Here is a 15349-nt window from a genome sequence, read left to right on the forward strand (position 1 = left end):
CCAATTGAAGCAGCATCCAGGGACATCCTCGCATTACAGAGGCGAAAGCAACCATGGTATCTTCCGTGCGCGGTGTATGTACATACCCCTCTTGTTCAGACAGGAGCACGCGAGCACGGAACCGACCGACAAAGCACGCTTGACCTCGAATGTGTGCCCCGCATTCCGGCGGTAGATGCACTTCATTTGGCTCACCCAGCCAATAAGCAAGCATGGAATACTTGTGAAGTCGCAGCGGCCATTCACGAGCTTTGCAATTCGGGCTATGTACTTGTTGAATCGTACAACTTATGTGACCAAACGTAACACACAAAACATGCCCATGCCGTAGCGTGACAAAGCACATGACCCCGCTGCAGTACAGTCCTGCCCGCACCAGCGCTTTCCAGCGCGGTCCAGAGAGCCACTCACACACAAACAGCACGCGACGCAACGTGATGGCACAACGGTCGCGCTGTCAACGTCAGATGCAGTGAAGCCCGCAGTCGCACGCTGCTGCACACCATCAACATCCCTGCCCATGCCTCTCCCCCGTGTCAAGAATTAATTTGGACTATGTAATTGCGTCAAAGAATTTGTCTACCGTCGCACAACGTGCTGGGACATTAAGGGCGCACAACTCCTGCGTCGTGCGGAACACGGCGACCATGCCCTGCCATTCTCCATGCATCACCACCCCGTTCATACGCGAAGGAGAGGAAGGCGTGTCGTGTACCACAAAATGTAAGCACGCGATCAAGTCACATCCGCCGAGCTCACTTGCCGGGCAGGCGATGCGGGGTATGTGAGTGAGGATGCTTTGTTGACATGCAGTTTGTCAACATGGTGAAGGGAGCAGTGGCAGTCCGCCAATCGACCCAGTCAGCCACACGCATGCTACAACCCACCTGCGGGGGTGGGTTTCGATTGAGATTTTCACACTTAAAAGCAAACAATGGACGCCAAAGCTGGCCAAAGCGCCAGGTCTGAACATACGACTGGCGCACGGGACACGCTCAACATTTAGCCGTGCCAAATCCATTCAACTCGTGATGAGAAAATAAGCTGTGTGTAAACTCACAGGCATTGCGGCCTGAGGTGTGAAACATCACACGCGCCTTTACGGAGCGTGCTTTTAGTCCGAGCAGTCAGCGGCCAGCGCAACATTCACCAATCGCGCGACACACCATGCATGGAGTCCCTAATGTGTGCCTTCATATTGCCTCCCAAGAACAAGTCAGGAAGTCAGGCGACGTAATCACACATGCTTCTGTACATTTCCGGACGTAAACGGAGTTCGGAGTCTCGGCTGTTGTTACTCACAACTCGATCTGCAACTGCCATTCGCCACGAGCTCCTGCCCGGGCTTCGGCCTGAGCTGCTGTGCTACCCAGCACCAGCCCCTGGTAGCCTCCGCACGCATCCCCGTGCCGCGCCCAGCCCTCCACCTCGCCTGTGCAGCGCGCAGCGCGCAGCACAGCGCATGAGCACAAGGCCCCGTGGCGCTCACGCCACGCCTCACTTCTCGGCGGTGCGCGGGTTGAAGCTGGACCAGGCGTTGTTCTTCATCTGCTCCAGCATGGCCTTGCGCCGCATCTCGCGCTGCAGCTGGATGTTGTCCACGGGTCCGATCTTGCCGTCGCCGTAGGTGCCCATGCGGGCGCGGCGCATCTCGTAGGCGCGGCGCTCCTGCACGGGCGCACAGGCAAACAGGCAGCCAGGGGGCAAGCGAACACGTCAGCGCGGGGCGCGGTCATCAAAGCAAGCCACACGCACGTCCCTCGCTACACCACCGCACGGCGCGATGTGCGGCCGCCTTCCATCCCATCCTTCTTCTCAACCTTCCAATCCCCGTGTGCCCCCGCACAGCCCACGCCTCACCTCCTCAGTTGCGTTCTCCGGCGGCGGCTCCTCCGCCCGCGCGCCGTTGCCCGGCACGCCCTCGTCCAGCTCCTCCATGTCCACGTCGCGGGCGATGGAGCGCCCGGCGCGCATGTCGGCAAAGCGAAACTGGCGGGTGGTGCGGTGGCCCGTGCCGGCGTTGCCGCCGCGGCCGCCGGCATCGCCGTCGCCGGCCCCGCGGCCGCCGTCCTCCCCGTCAGCAACCTCGTCCTCGGGAAGCTGTGCGCAGGCGGGAGGGTGGAGCGGAGCGGAGGTACGGTAAGTGCGCTTGTTGGAGGCAGCTGGTTCCGGCAAAGCAAAGGCAGGTCAGGAACGCGAGCAAAAGCGTTTGGCATGACATAACATTTGCAAGGGCGACTCACGTTACCAAGGCCGGGCGCGAACTTGACCTCACGTGCGGCGCGTCCAGTGGCGGCGGCAGCGCCGCCAGCAGCTGCGGCGGCGGCGGCGGCAGCCGCCGCAGCCTCAGCATCAAAGGCGCCGTCGGAGGCGCCGCCGCCGGGCCGCTGGAAATCGCGGAGGTTCGCGGGCATGCCGTTACGCACCGCCGCCGTGGCGGCGGCGTCCGCGGGCAGGTCCGCCGGCGGCGCGTCAAAATCGCCACCGTGGCCGCCGGCGTTGGGCCGGTTGAAGCGGACGGTGCGGTTGCCGCTGGCGGCTGCACCACCCAACGCCATCGCCGCGGCCGCGGCCGCAGCCTCGTCCTCGTCCAGGTCGCCGTGGCCGCCGGCATTGGGGCGGTTAAAGCGAACCGTACGGTTGCCACCCGCCGCGGCGGCGGCGCCTGCGGCAGCGCCGCCAGCAGCGGCGGCGTCGGGGTCGAAGCTTCCGTCGGTCGCGCCACCGGGGCGGTTGAAGCGCACGGTCCGGTTGCCGCCTGCGGCCGCATCAGTCGCTGCCGCGCCGCCAGCGGCCGCACCGCTCTCAGGGTCAAAGCTTCCGTCGGTGGCGCCGCCAGGGCGGTTGAAGCGGACCGTGCGGTTGCCGCCCGCCGCCGCGCCAGCGGCGGCTGCCGCGCCGCCGACGGCGCCCATCTCGGGATCGAAGTCGCCGCTGAGGCCGCCGCCAGGCTTGTTGAAGCGCACGGTGCGGTTGCCGCCGGCGCCCGCGCCGGCGGCCGCTCCGGCGGCGCCGCCAGCGCCGACGCCGAGCTCTGGATCCATGTCCACGCTGGTGCGGCCGAAGCGCTGTGGGCCGCTCTGTGACATGCGCGGTGCGGCGGTTCCGCCCGCGCCCGCGCCGGCAGCGGCGCCCAGCGTCGATGCGAACTCGCCACCGCCGGCGGCGCCGCCGCCACGGATGTCGGGGTCGCTGTTGGTCGAGAAGCCGCCGGCGGCGCCGCCGGCGCCGACGCCGAACGCGGCGGTGGAGGCGGCCTCGCGTGGCTCTGCATACACGGCGTTGTTGTGCATGAAGATGGACGGCAGGCCGCTGCCGCTGCCGCGGCGGACGACGTTGCTGCTCGGCGAGCCGCGGCCGCTGCCGCTGCCGCCGCCAGCGCCGCTGCCGCCGGCAGAGAAAAGCTTGGCGGCAGCGGCGGCGACCGCGGCAGCCGCCGCCTCAATGCCGCTGGTGGAGGTGCGCGGGACGGGGCCTGCGCTGCCGGCACCGTTGGCGGACATGCGGCCCGCCGGCGACGACGCCGCGCCTCCCATAGCCATGCCGTTGCTGCTGGTGCCGCGGCGGGCGCCAGGGCTCATGCCGAGGCCGAAGCCCGCGGCAGCGCCAGCAGCACCGGCGCCGGCCGCCGCGCCCAGGGCTGCGTGCAGCGCGCCTGCGGAGGCGCCGAACGCTGCCTCCTCATCCATCTCTGGTAGAGTCTCACCAGCACTGGCACCGCCGGCGCCCGCGGCGCCGCCCGTGCGGGCCATAGCCGAACCGCCGACACCCGCGCCGGCCTTGAGAGCGGGGCTGCCAGCAGGCGATGCCCACTGGACAGCCGCGCCCGCAGCGCCTGCGGCCGCGCCGGTTCCGCCGGCGGCGGCGCCGCCGGCACCCCCGGCAGCGGCGCCCGCGGCGGCGCCAGCAGCGGCGGCTCCTGCAGCGCCTCCGGCGGCGGCGGCTGCGGATTTGTTGCCGCCAAATAGGCCGCCGAACATGCGTGAGAGGAAGCCGCCACCACCAGCGGCAGCAGCACCGCCACCGGCAGCACCGGCCGCGCCGCCGGCGGCAGCGCTGCCGGCTGCGGCGTCAGCTGCGGCGCCTCCAGCACCGCCGGCGGCGCCGCCTTCACCTGCGCCGCCACCAAAGCGCATGCTCTTGCCGGTCTCTCCGGGCTTGAGGGCCTGCACATCAGCGCCGCTGCTGCCGCCGCCACCAAAGAAACGGGACATGGCGCCGCGGCCGCCGCCCGCACCGGCGGCAGCGCCTGCGGCGCCTGCGGCACCGACAGCGCCGGCAGCCATGGCCGCACCCGCGGCCTCGGTGAAGGACGAGCCCGCGTCCTGCATAGTACATCACGCGGACCGCATTACTGCATGTCAGCTATACGGCCCAACGCGCGACAGTATGTAGGCTGCATGTGTGTTTACAGCACATTCCACTACGGTATACCAGTGAACACCACTTCCACGCCTTACCGGCAGGGTGGGCAGGCGCATGGACGCCGCGGCGTAGCCACTGCCAAGCAAGGGCCCGCCGGCGCCCGCACCGCCGGCGGCGCCGCCGGCGGCGGCACCAGCTGCGCCAGCTGCCGCCATGGCGGCCGCGGCGTCGGGGTTGCGAACGAACAGGTTGATGTTGCTGGAACGCACGTCGCCGGCGCTCGCCTCCTGTGAACACACGGCATGAAAGCAACTCAGCACCCCAACAGCGCATGATAGTGACCCGCACTTGCTTGATTGCTCCCTACAGCAAGGCAAGTCTCCGGCCCCAGCCCAACGCCCAGCCTCCAGCTGCGCGCCTCTTTACTAACCTCGGCCAGAGCCTCCATGCCGCCGCCTCCAATCTTGCCGGCACGCAGCTGCTCCTCCAGAGCCCGGGCAGCCGCGTGGTCCAACGACGCCGTCGGCAGCGTGCCGGGCATCAACGCCGCCGCCGAGGCCACGCCGGCCGTGGCCCCGCCAGCGCCAGCGGCCGCTGCGCCACCAGCGGTGGAGCCGTTGCGCAGACCCGGAAGCACCGGCTTGGCGAACGGGTCGGCGGCGGCAGCAGCCGCGGCGGCGGCGGCCGCCGCCGCGCCAGCGCTGGCGCCGAAGGCACCGGCGCCCTCGCCGCCGGCTCCACCGACGACTGCACCCGCGCCGGCGCCGCCGGCACCGGGGCTGGTGCCCACCTCGGGGATGGCACCGACGCTGGGACGCTGCAGCGGGGCCAAAGCCGACTTGCGAGCCGCAATGGCCGGCAGCGCCCCCTTGAGGCCGAGCGCGGCGGCGGCGGCGGCAGCCGCCGCCATGTCCGCGGCGCTTCCGGCGTAGCCGGCGTGTGTGGGCAGGACCAGCTTGTCGGCAGCGGAGCCGGCGCCAAACGCGGGCGCGTGGCCAGCCAGGGAGGGGTCGAGCTGCGGCAGCTTGTTCATGGGGGCGCGGATGGGAGGCAGCACAGCCTTGTGCGCGCCAGCAGCGCCAGCGCCGGCGGCGGCCGCTGCCGCGGCAGCAGCAGCGGCGGCGGCTGCGCCGCCGTCGCCGAGCAGGTCCGGCGGCGCGCCCGCAGCCGCGGCCCCTACGGGCAGGCCGGCGGCGTTGGCGTCGCCAACGCCAGAGCCCTCCACACCAAGGCCAGCACCGGCGCCGGCGCCGGCGCCGGCCGTGGCATCGCTTCCGCTCATGCCCTGGCCGGTGCGGTGCGCCGCAGCGGCGCCCGCGCCAACTGCCGCTGCGCCGGCGGCGGCGGCGCCCAACCCTATACCCACGCCGCCGGCGCCGCCAGCACTTGCTCCGAAACCGCCGGCGCCGCCGGCGCCGTCAGCCTCCAGCGTCTCAATGTCGGGCACCTCGGAGATGATGTTGTCCTCCCACTCGCCTGGCACGGCGTTGGGGCCCTTCATGGCGCGAGCCGCGTTGGCCTGACCGGACAGAGGGCCGCCGGCGGGCGTCGCCGCACCCGCCGCGCCCGCCGCGCCGGCGGCGGCGAGGGCTGCAGCGGCCGCCGCCGCGACGCTGGCGTCGCGACCGAACGTGACCGCAGCGGCAGTGGACAGGTTGCGAAAGAGCTTGCGCAAAAGGGCGCCGCCGCCCACGGCGGCTGCGCCGCCGGCAGCCGCGCCTGCGGCGGGCGTGGCCCAGTTCACGGCACCGGCGCCTTCGCCTCCGGCTGCGCCGCCGGCGCCACCGGGGCCGCCGGCGCCGCCGTCGGGCCCTGCGGGCTCACCCTCGGGGCCGCCCGGGGGGGCGCCGGCGCGGGCCGCGGGGCCGCCGGCTGCGTCGGCCTTGCCGGGCTCGGCCTGGGCAGAAACGTTGAAGCCGGTCTGCGAGGAGACGAAACAAAACGTAAAAGACGGGAAAAGTATGGCAGAAAGGCTGCTGAGCAGCACCAATAACGCAAAGCAAAAGACATCAGGGATCACGGCAGCGACCCGGCTGCACTGCACACAGAAACACAGTACGGTAGCCATCAAGCACTTCGCACACCTTCTTCTTGTACATGTAGAGCGCAAGCGCGGCAGCCGCCAGTACGGCCGCGCCCACCACTGCAGCCACAATAGGCACGATGGGCACACCGCCGCCGCTGCTGCTGCTGCTGCCAGCCGCGGCGGTGGAGCTCGTGGTGGCACCGGCACCCAGCATCGCCGCCGCGTCGCCGGGCGCCATCTGGGCCACGGCGCAGCCACTGACGGTGGCGCCGCCGGCGGCAGTGCCGCCAGAGGCCGCCAGCGCTGTCGTGAGCACGTTGGCGAAGGCGGCGCAGTTGGGCACGGAGCCGCCGGGCAGCATGAAGGCGCGAAGCTGCGCGAGGGAGAGGGTGTGTGCCGTGCGTGTCAGGTCGGGTGTGTTTCAGGTGGCTGAAGGGCGACTAGTCGGGGGGCAGCCTGACAAACCTGCCCAAACACAACCACCAGCAAGCAGCCAGCCCGGGACCCCAATAAAACCGTAAAAAAAAACAACCGCCGGATGCACCTTCAAAGCCCCAGCTCCCGAGGCCCTCCCTCTCACCGCCGCGCCGGTGACCGCCCAGCTGCCTGCCAGCAGGCCCAGGGGGCACACGCCGGCGATGCCGCCGTTGCCAAGTGCTCCGTAAACGGCCGCCTTGAAGCCGTCCATGGGCACGGAGGGGTTCACCTTGAAGGTGATGTCGGACTTGACGGTGGGCAGGCAGGTCTGGTGGGCAGGCAGGCGAGGTGGGTGAGGCGGGTGAGGCAGGGGGCAGGAGGGTGAGGAGAGTGAGGCAGGTGACAGACAGCAGGGGGCGCGGTTGTCAGGGCAGGAGGTCTACACAGCAGCAAGGTACGCGGCACAGGGCCGCACCCGCACAGCCCAGCGCCGGTACAGGGCGGCTGCTACCGTACACAGGAAAGGCAAGCCAGGACTGGAAAGCGATGTCCACGGAAAAAGATACAGTCTATCCGCACATGCCGCGGGCGTCGACTCACCGTTTCCATGAGGTCACGTCCCAGCAGCTGCCGCCGGCTGAGTCGGTGGTGCGCGGCGCCGCCGCTGTCGGGCGCACACGCAGTGGACACGTTGGCGGCGGGGAAGTTGAGACTGCCCGCCAGCACCGTCACCAGCGCGCCCTGTACGGCGGGATCACACGACGCGTACGGCGAATCTCCCTGGAACCGGGCGGTGGCGGTTAGGTAGTTGTAGTCCAACGAAACCACGGCGCCGGGGACGACTGGCAAGGGGTCTCCGGGCGCGAGGGTGGTGTTGAGGAGGACCAGCGCCGACAGCACGGGCGTGGAGTTGGCGGGCGCGGGCGGCGCGGGGGAGGGGGGCAGCACGAACTCGCCGGCGGGTGCGGGCGAAGGAGGCACGTCGGATCCGGATCCGGAGCTGCCCGGGCTGGATCCGGGGCCGGAGCCGGGGCTGGATCCAGAGGGCCCAGCGCCGGGCGTGGATCCGCTGCTGCCGGGCTCGGATCCAGGGCTGCCGGAGCCGCCGGTGGTGGAGGGCGGTGGCGAGGGCGGCTGGGGAGGGGACGGCGGTGCCGGGGGCGGCGAAGGCGGAGAAGGAGGCTCCGGCGGCGGGCTGGGGGGCGTGGGGGGAGGCGGAGGGCTTGGAGGAGGAGGCGGAGGGCTGGGAGGGGCCGGCGGCGCGCTGCCACTGCCGCTGCTACCTGGTGGGGGTGACGCGCTGCCGCTGCCACTGCCGCCGCCAACAGGAGGCTGCGGCGGTGACGGCGGCGAGGGAGGCTCAGGGCTCGGAGGGGGCGACGGAGAGGGAGGCTGCGGCGGCGACGGCGGCGGTGAAGGCGGCAGCGGCGGCGAAGGAGGCGAGGGTGCCGGGCTGGGCGGTAGAGGCGGCGAGGGGCTAGGCGGTGTCGGGCTGGGTGGGCTGGGCGGGACCGGGGGCGAGGGAGGAGACGGCGGCAGCAGCGGAGGAGAGGGCGGAGGAGAGGGAGGCCGTGGCGGTGGGCTGGGAGGAACAGGAGGGTTCGGTGCCGGGCTGGGTGGGCGCGGAGGCGGGTGTGGCGGCCGTGGGCTGGGCGGCGCCGGGCTGGGCGGCACGGGGCTAGGCGGCGCCGGGCTGGGCGGCAGGGGGGGTGCGGGTGGCGAGGGGGGCGGCGGGAACGGCACGTTGTGGCACTCGTATGTGAAGCCGCAGGCCAGTGTGACGTTCATGTAGGCGCACGCCGTGTTGCCGTTGTCGGGGGCGGGGAGGACCTGGCTGAAGGGCGTGCCAGCCCACAGCGTGGTCGCCGGCGCCTGCGGGCCCGCCGCACAGGACTGGCGGGAGGCAGGCGGCGGGAGGGGGGCGGCGGGAGGGAGGGATTCCGTGCATACTAGGTTAGGCGAAGGCGATGATGGGGGGATTTACATTCATGACTACGGTAGTTTGGGGAGGGAGGGTGTTCATGATAAAGGGCATGGTATCAGCGCCGCAGCGTGCGGACAGGAGGCGGCAGGATCCACAACCACGCGCACGAGAGTCCAAGTACTAGCACTTCTTCCTCTTCCCTAGCCAAATATGAACACATCCCTTCCCCGCTTGTTTGTGATTCTCATTCTCGACACACGGGGTCACACGCAGGCACTCACGTCCGCAGCCACGCTGTCCAGTGCCAACCACAGCTGCAGCGTCAGGGTGGTGGGCGGCGTGTCCACGGTGCAGCCCAGCAGCGGGGCCACGTCAAGGAGCACCTCACCCACACCGCCGCCGGCAGCACTGGTGCAGGGCCGCTCCGTGCGCGTGCCCGCAGAGGAGGCCGTGCCGGCGGCCTGCAGCAGCTGGCGGTGGCGGTGGCGGTGCGCGGCGGTGTTGCCCAGGAAGGGGGCGTTGGGGCAGGAAGAGGAGGTGAAGAAGCTGCGAAGCTCCACGCCTGCGCGACAACGAGGACGGGAAGCAAAGCAGCGATAAGGATAACGTGGATCGTGAACAACTCTTGGGGACGCTGCTCTCAGTATCGCAATAAGACAGGTGATTATGCAAATCCAAGCATATTAGTGTAACTCCAATCGTGGTAGAGCCCTGAGCAACGCGCTAAGCGGGCAGCGCTGCGCACCGATGCTTGACGGCGATGGCGAGAAGGCGGGAACGCCGAAGCCGGGCAGGGGCGCCACCGTCGCTAGCTGTAGGTCCAGGCTGATGGCAGTGGCGTTGTGCGGCCGCACAGTGATGCTGCCGAAATCCAGGAAGTCGCTGGTGCCGTACAACTTGCCGGAGCGCGCCGACACCTGCAGGCAGCCCGGGCCCGGAGGCGGCGAGGGCGGGGCCGGCGGCGCGGGGGAGGGCGGCGCGGGCGAGGGCGGCGGCGACGGAGGCCGGGGCGGCCGGCGCGGAGGGCTCGGCGGCCGGGGGGAGGGAGGCGGGGGCGAAGGCGCGGGAGGAGCGGGAGGGGAGGGCGGGGAGGGCGGCGAGGGCGGCTCGGGGCTGGGGGGCGCCGGTGGCGAGGGCGCCGGTGAGGGCGGCTGGGGCGGGGAAGGAGGGGAGGGCGGAGCCAGAGGCGGCAGCGGAGGTGACACGGGGCTGGGGGGAGCGGGCTCGGGTGAGGGCGGCGCTGGCGCGGGCGGCGGCGAGGGAGGAGACGGAGGAGCGGGGGGCTGCGGCGGCTTGGGGCTGGGGGGCTGCGGCGGTGAAGGCGGGCGCGGCGGGGCGTTAGGAGGGAAGTTCGGCGGAGGCGGAGGCGGCGGTGGAGGGGGAGGGGGAGTCGATGGTGCGTCGGCCGCCCGGGGAGGCCGCGGTGGCGGCCGCGGCGGCCGTGGCGGAGGCCACGGGCGGCGGGGCATGTACGGCGCGCGGGGAGGAGGAGACGGCGGCTGGGGAGGGGGTGACGGGGGCCGCGGGGGAGCAGGCGGCGGGCTGGGGGGGTCAGGCACGGTCTTCCGCGGTGGCGAAGGAGGCGGGTTGGGGCGCCGGGGCCGCCGAGGAGGGCTCGGCGGCAGAGGCGGTTTGGGTGAGGGCGGCGCGGGGCTGGGCGGCTTGGGAGGGCTGGGCGGAGACGGTGGGGCCGGGCTGGGCGGGCGGGGGCTGGGCGGGGGGCTGGGCGGCCGCGGGCTGGGAGGGATGGGGGGCTGCGGCGGCGCCGGGCTGGGAGGTTTGGGTGGCGGGCTGGGTGGCCGAGGCGGCGCCGGGCTGGGCGGCTGAGGCGAAGGAGGCCGAGGCGGTGATGGGCTGGGCGGCTCGGGCGAAGGAGGCCGAGGCGGCGATGGGCTGGGCGGCTCGGGCGAGGGCGGTGGCGAGGGAGACGGCGGCTCCGGAGGCGAGGGCGGCGGGCTGGGCGGCAGCGGCGGGGGGCTTGGAGGCAGCGGCGGCGCCGGGCTCGGCGGGCTGTGAACGGGATGGAATGTTTTTGTGATTAGAATGGTAATGATGAAGAAAAACTTTGCACAGAGCGAGACGCACACGTGAAACATAGCCCACTTACTAGGGAGGTGCCGGCGACGGCGGCTGCGGCGGCGGGCTCGGCGGCTGCGGCGAGGGCGGCGGCGACGGCGGCTGCGGGCTCGGCGGGTACGGCGGTGCTGGCGGCATCGGCGGAGCCGGGCTTGGGGGCACGGGCGAGGGAGGCGCCGGGCTGGGAGGCAGCGGCGACGGAGGCAGCGGGAGCATTGGCGGCTCAGGGGAAGGCGGCTCAGGGCTCGGTGGCGCGGGGCTGGGAGGCACCGGGCTTGGCGGCGGCGACGGTGCCGGCGGCGAGGGCGGCGACGGCGGCGGGCTGGGTGGCCCAGGTGGAGCAGGAGGCGACGGAGGTGGCGACGGGGACGCCGGCGGCGCTGGGCTAGGCGGCCTTGGGCTAGGCGGCGCCGGGCTGGGCGGCTGCGGCGACGGCGGCCGGAAGGGGCACTTGTATCCGGGCGCACCCGGCTTGGACACTTGCAGTGTCCACAGGCACTCGTTGGGCTGGTCGCCGGTGCCGCAGCCGGCCAGCACACCGCCCACGGTGCGCGGGTTCTGGCAGGTGGCGGGGATGCCGTTGAGCACCACCGACAGCGGCGGGGAGTCGGCGGCGGGCAGGCAGGCGCCGGAGCCGTCCTTGACTGTGAAGGAGACGGGCACGGTGGACTGGGAGTCGGTCCAGCGAGCCCAGGTGCAGTAGCGCTCTGTGTGCGGGGTGGCGAGGGTGTGGGAGGGTGCATGTTGATGACAAGGGCAGCGAGGCACGAGGGTGTGCAGATCAAACGCACAGCATGGGCAGTATACGTGGACTCGAACTGCACCAGTAATCCAGGCCGGGCGTTAGCCGATAAGTGGCCTGCAACACGCGCACTCACGTGCGCGGCCCTGGTACCAGGTGTTGCGCTTGGCTGTGGCGCCGACCACGGGGGTTGCGCCGCTGCCGCTCAGGACGGCGGAGAACTCGTCACCGGCGCACACGTGGGACAGCGTGCCGGTGCCAGCCTTGGGGCAGCCGCGGCCGTTGGTGGCTGCGTCCTGCCACAGCAGGCACACCTGTGTGTGCATGTGTGGACGGGATGTGGCGCATGGTCAGTGCCAGCAAGCGCGTATCTGAGGAGGTGTTGCTGTCGTGGGAGTGCCTTGGCTCCCATGCCGCTGCCCCTCACAGCTTCCTCACAACAACTCCACTGCACCTCCCACCTCCAAGCCCCTCCCAAGCTCCCACCACGCCTCTCCCCCAACTCCGCCCATCTCCATCTCCACCCCACCTCCACAAGTCCCCACCATCGCCGCCACCGCACCTGGCAATAGGTGTACAGCACTCCGTTCACGGGGATGTTGTAGCTGCAGTCGTCCGTGTAAAACACGTCCAGGCACGCCGCCTGATCGCGGCACGTCACGGCCGGGCCCGACGCTGCGGTGCCCGAAACGGTCGTGTAGTTACCGGGGTCCGAGTGGGCGCAGCCCGCCCCGTTGCCCTGAGAAAACACCATGGGGCCCGGCGGGGGGCTGGGCGGAATGACGGGGGGCATGGGTGGCTCGGGGCTGGGCGGCTGCGGGTTGGGCGGCGGCGCGTCCGGCGGGGAGTCGGGGATGAAGGGCCGCGGCGGGGAGGGCGGCGGGCCCGGCGAGGGCGGCGGCGAGGGCGGGGGGCTGGGCGGCCGGAACTGGATGGGCGTGTAGTCCATGGAGTAGTACAGCTGCAGGAGTGGAGTGGGGCAGGAGGGTGGAAGGAGGGGATGAGTAATGAGTTTATGTAAGTGACACGCTCACAAACGCCCTCGTCGGGTTTTGTTCCGTTTACACTAGGCGCGCACACATGCGCCCGCCGCTCGGCCGTGCGCCCAGCCGCTCACCCGTGTGTTGGCTGTGGCCTCATCGTTCACGCTGCAGGTGGCTGGCTCGGTGCCCACCGCGGGGTCTGCCTGGTGGGTCTCGGCCAGGAAGCGAGCCGACACGGTGTAGGTGAGCGGGTCGCAGCCGTTGTCGCCGGGCAGGGCGGGGTTGGGGCGCTTGGCGGGCACCGTGAAGGAGGCGCAGCTCACGAAGCTGCTGCCTGTGGGTGCGAGCACGAGCAGGGGCATGCGTGTGGGGGGCGCACGTGCATGTCGGCGGCATGCGGATGGGACGCGCCGGCAAGGTAGGACCCAGGGCCCACAACACACAGCCTCTGCACCCAAGCATAAACCGAAAAGCCCGAGTCAAAACCCAGTCCAGCCCAGGCCAACCCAGCCCGGCCCGCCCTCAGCGCTGCCCAGCCTCGTCCTAATCCCCGCCCTCAGCGCTGCACCGTGCGCACCCGTGTCCGTCAGGTTGATCCACTTGTTCCACACGGTGCCGTTTGGGTGGGCCACGCTCAGCTGTATGGCGGCCCCGGCCCGGCCCGCGTCCACCACCGCCAGCCAGGGGCAGTCCAGGCGCAGGGTCACCGTCAGGTTGCCATTGACCTGCGCACGGGTGGGAGGGCGGCCGGGGGAGGCAAGGAAGGTGACAGGGGGGAGGGCAACAGCACTGCATATGGCAGGCCGCCGGCAACGCCTGGGGCAGCAGGCAGGAGGCTCCCATAGGCCCACCCACATGCCGCCACGCTACCACCCAACGTCAACTGCCCCTCTGCCGCGCTAACTGGTCAAGACTGGACCCCCCACCCACCCACACCCACACCCACACCCACACCCACACCCACATCCACACACACACACACATCTACACACACACACACACACACACACACACATCCACACCCACAACCACATCCACACACACACACACACACACACACACACCTGCATGAAGGCATACATCTGCCCCAGCGAGTACAGGGTGGTGCCGCCGCCCGGCAGCAGCGAGGGCACCAGCGCCTTCAGCTCCAGCGCGCCCACGTTCATGGGCCGCACCTGCGCGTGTCACACACACACACACACACACACACACACACACACACGGTTGGGCATTCGCATGCAGATTTTGAGCCCCATTCCCCTCATAATTTCCTTTTCACGTGCGTGGGCCGGCCGCGTCGAGGAGAGCCCAGGGGCCAGCATGTGGCAGTGCTCCCGTTGCGTTGCGCCCTCTGCCACCCCACAGCACGGAGGCCCAGCCGCACCTCATCGCCGCAGATGCTCTCATCGTCCACATTGCCGTAGTAGTAGTACCTGCAAGTGACGTGATACCCGGGGGCGGCTCAGCTAGCAGCCAGTGGTGAAGCTACAGGAAAATGCCCTGAAGCACTGCCCCACTGTGCCGTTCCGGCCCCGCCGTGCCGACGCCAACCCCGGCGACCCGCTGCTGTGCTGCTGGTGGCCCGTTTGCTCCGGACTGTCGGGCGTGCGTGCGGGCACACGCTGCCCGGTGTGCTCCCCCCCTCGGCACTCTTGCTATCGGCGGGGGCCGCACTACCAAGCCCAATGCCCACTGAGCTGTGTGGGCTGTGCTGGCGATTTGCTCTCCAATGCCGCCCCAGTAGGCACGGCGTCGGAGCCGCTGTGTGACTACGCCCGTGGCCGACTCCCCGTCTGTTGAAGCTCTTGGGTCCTGCACGCCCAGGTCACTCTCGGCGGCGCTGCTCGCTGACGTGGTTGCGCCCGCCCACCCCCCGCCACCCCCGGAACGCCCGCCAGCTGCTTTGTCGTGTCTGCCACGGGCCTGCCGCCGGCCCCGTGCCAGCCACCGGCCCAGACTTACGGCATGCTGCACTTTGTGTCATCCTGGCCGTACAGGTCATCAGTCTGCGCAGCAAGACAGTCCGGGCGCGGGTGAGTGGGCGCCACAGCGCGTGACACGACGGCTCCATATTCGTGGACATGCCGAGGGTCAACCCATGGCCCGTGCCTCCGACCCCCAGCCGGGCTTCCCGTCTCCCCAGCAAAGTGCCCCTTTCACCAATACCCGTCGCTTCCCACTGAGGCGTGCGTCAGACGTTGCTTAAGGTGGATGGCCCATGTCACATGCCAGGCATCGCTGCTTCTCACCGCGCATGGGTCGTCATCGTATCCATTCTCGCACGGATAACACCTTTTCGTCGGGGAGGTGAGGCAATAACTATACTCGGCATTCACGCCAAGCTTGCGCCTGGTTGAGCTGGTCGCGTCTGCCCAGCGCGAGTAGCCCACGCCTCTTCCAGCGTGCGTAATCTTCGGCGTGTAGAAAGGCAGAACGTGCTCCAGAGGGCTGATTGCCTCCGAGTGTGAGGACGCCACCGCCGTGAGCAAGAGCAGCAACGCTGCCAGGCAGCGCTGCCACGCGCGGCTGCTGCTCATTTGCCCCGAGTATGTCATAAACAGCGACGCATTTCTGAACGGACACTGTCCAACTTGCGCCTCAATTGCAACCGCAAACCCAAAGTCAAGCTGGTGACCAAATCACCTATTATGCGGATAAATAATGCTGCTGTATTGTCGAGGAAGCAGGTGGCACGACAAAAACCTTGTATCTCTTAATTTTGCAGTCGCAGTAGGTTTCTCAGCGCAGGTAGTCAGGATTAATACCGAAGGTAGTCATATGTCAAGGAAAGTTAAGGTAGGAGTTATGCGCCAGGG

The 15349-nt window shown here is 70.1% G+C and overlaps 1 protein-coding gene across 1 annotated transcript; it reads right to left on the reverse strand.

Moving 5' to 3' along the window:
- Positions 1 to 21: 21 nt before the first annotated feature.
- Positions 22 to 15284, reverse strand: CHLRE_02g116100v5 (uncharacterized protein). The gene is made up of 20 exons (XM_043059970.1): positions 14783 to 15284; positions 14496 to 14539; positions 13918 to 13966; positions 13598 to 13708; positions 13111 to 13258; positions 12668 to 12867; positions 12113 to 12511; positions 11687 to 11864; positions 10840 to 11515; positions 10544 to 10742; positions 9478 to 10039; positions 9014 to 9294; positions 7409 to 8701; positions 6972 to 7136; positions 6450 to 6764; positions 4796 to 6286; positions 4461 to 4652; positions 2244 to 4325; positions 1861 to 2100; positions 22 to 1668 (listed from the first exon to the last, which is right to left on the reverse strand). The coding sequence occupies exons 1-20, from the start codon at positions 15068 to 15070 to the stop codon at positions 1498 to 1500; spliced, it is 9084 nt and encodes a 3027-aa protein (XP_042927604.1). The 5' UTR covers positions 15071 to 15284; the 3' UTR covers positions 22 to 1497.
- Between the last annotated feature and the right edge of the window lie 65 nt (positions 15285 to 15349).

The sequence above is a fragment of the Chlamydomonas reinhardtii genome, chromosome 2, assembly GCF_000002595.2.
Source record: "Chlamydomonas reinhardtii strain CC-503 cw92 mt+ chromosome 2, whole genome shotgun sequence".
Lineage (NCBI taxonomy): Eukaryota > Viridiplantae > Chlorophyta > Chlorophyceae > Chlamydomonadales > Chlamydomonadaceae > Chlamydomonas > Chlamydomonas reinhardtii.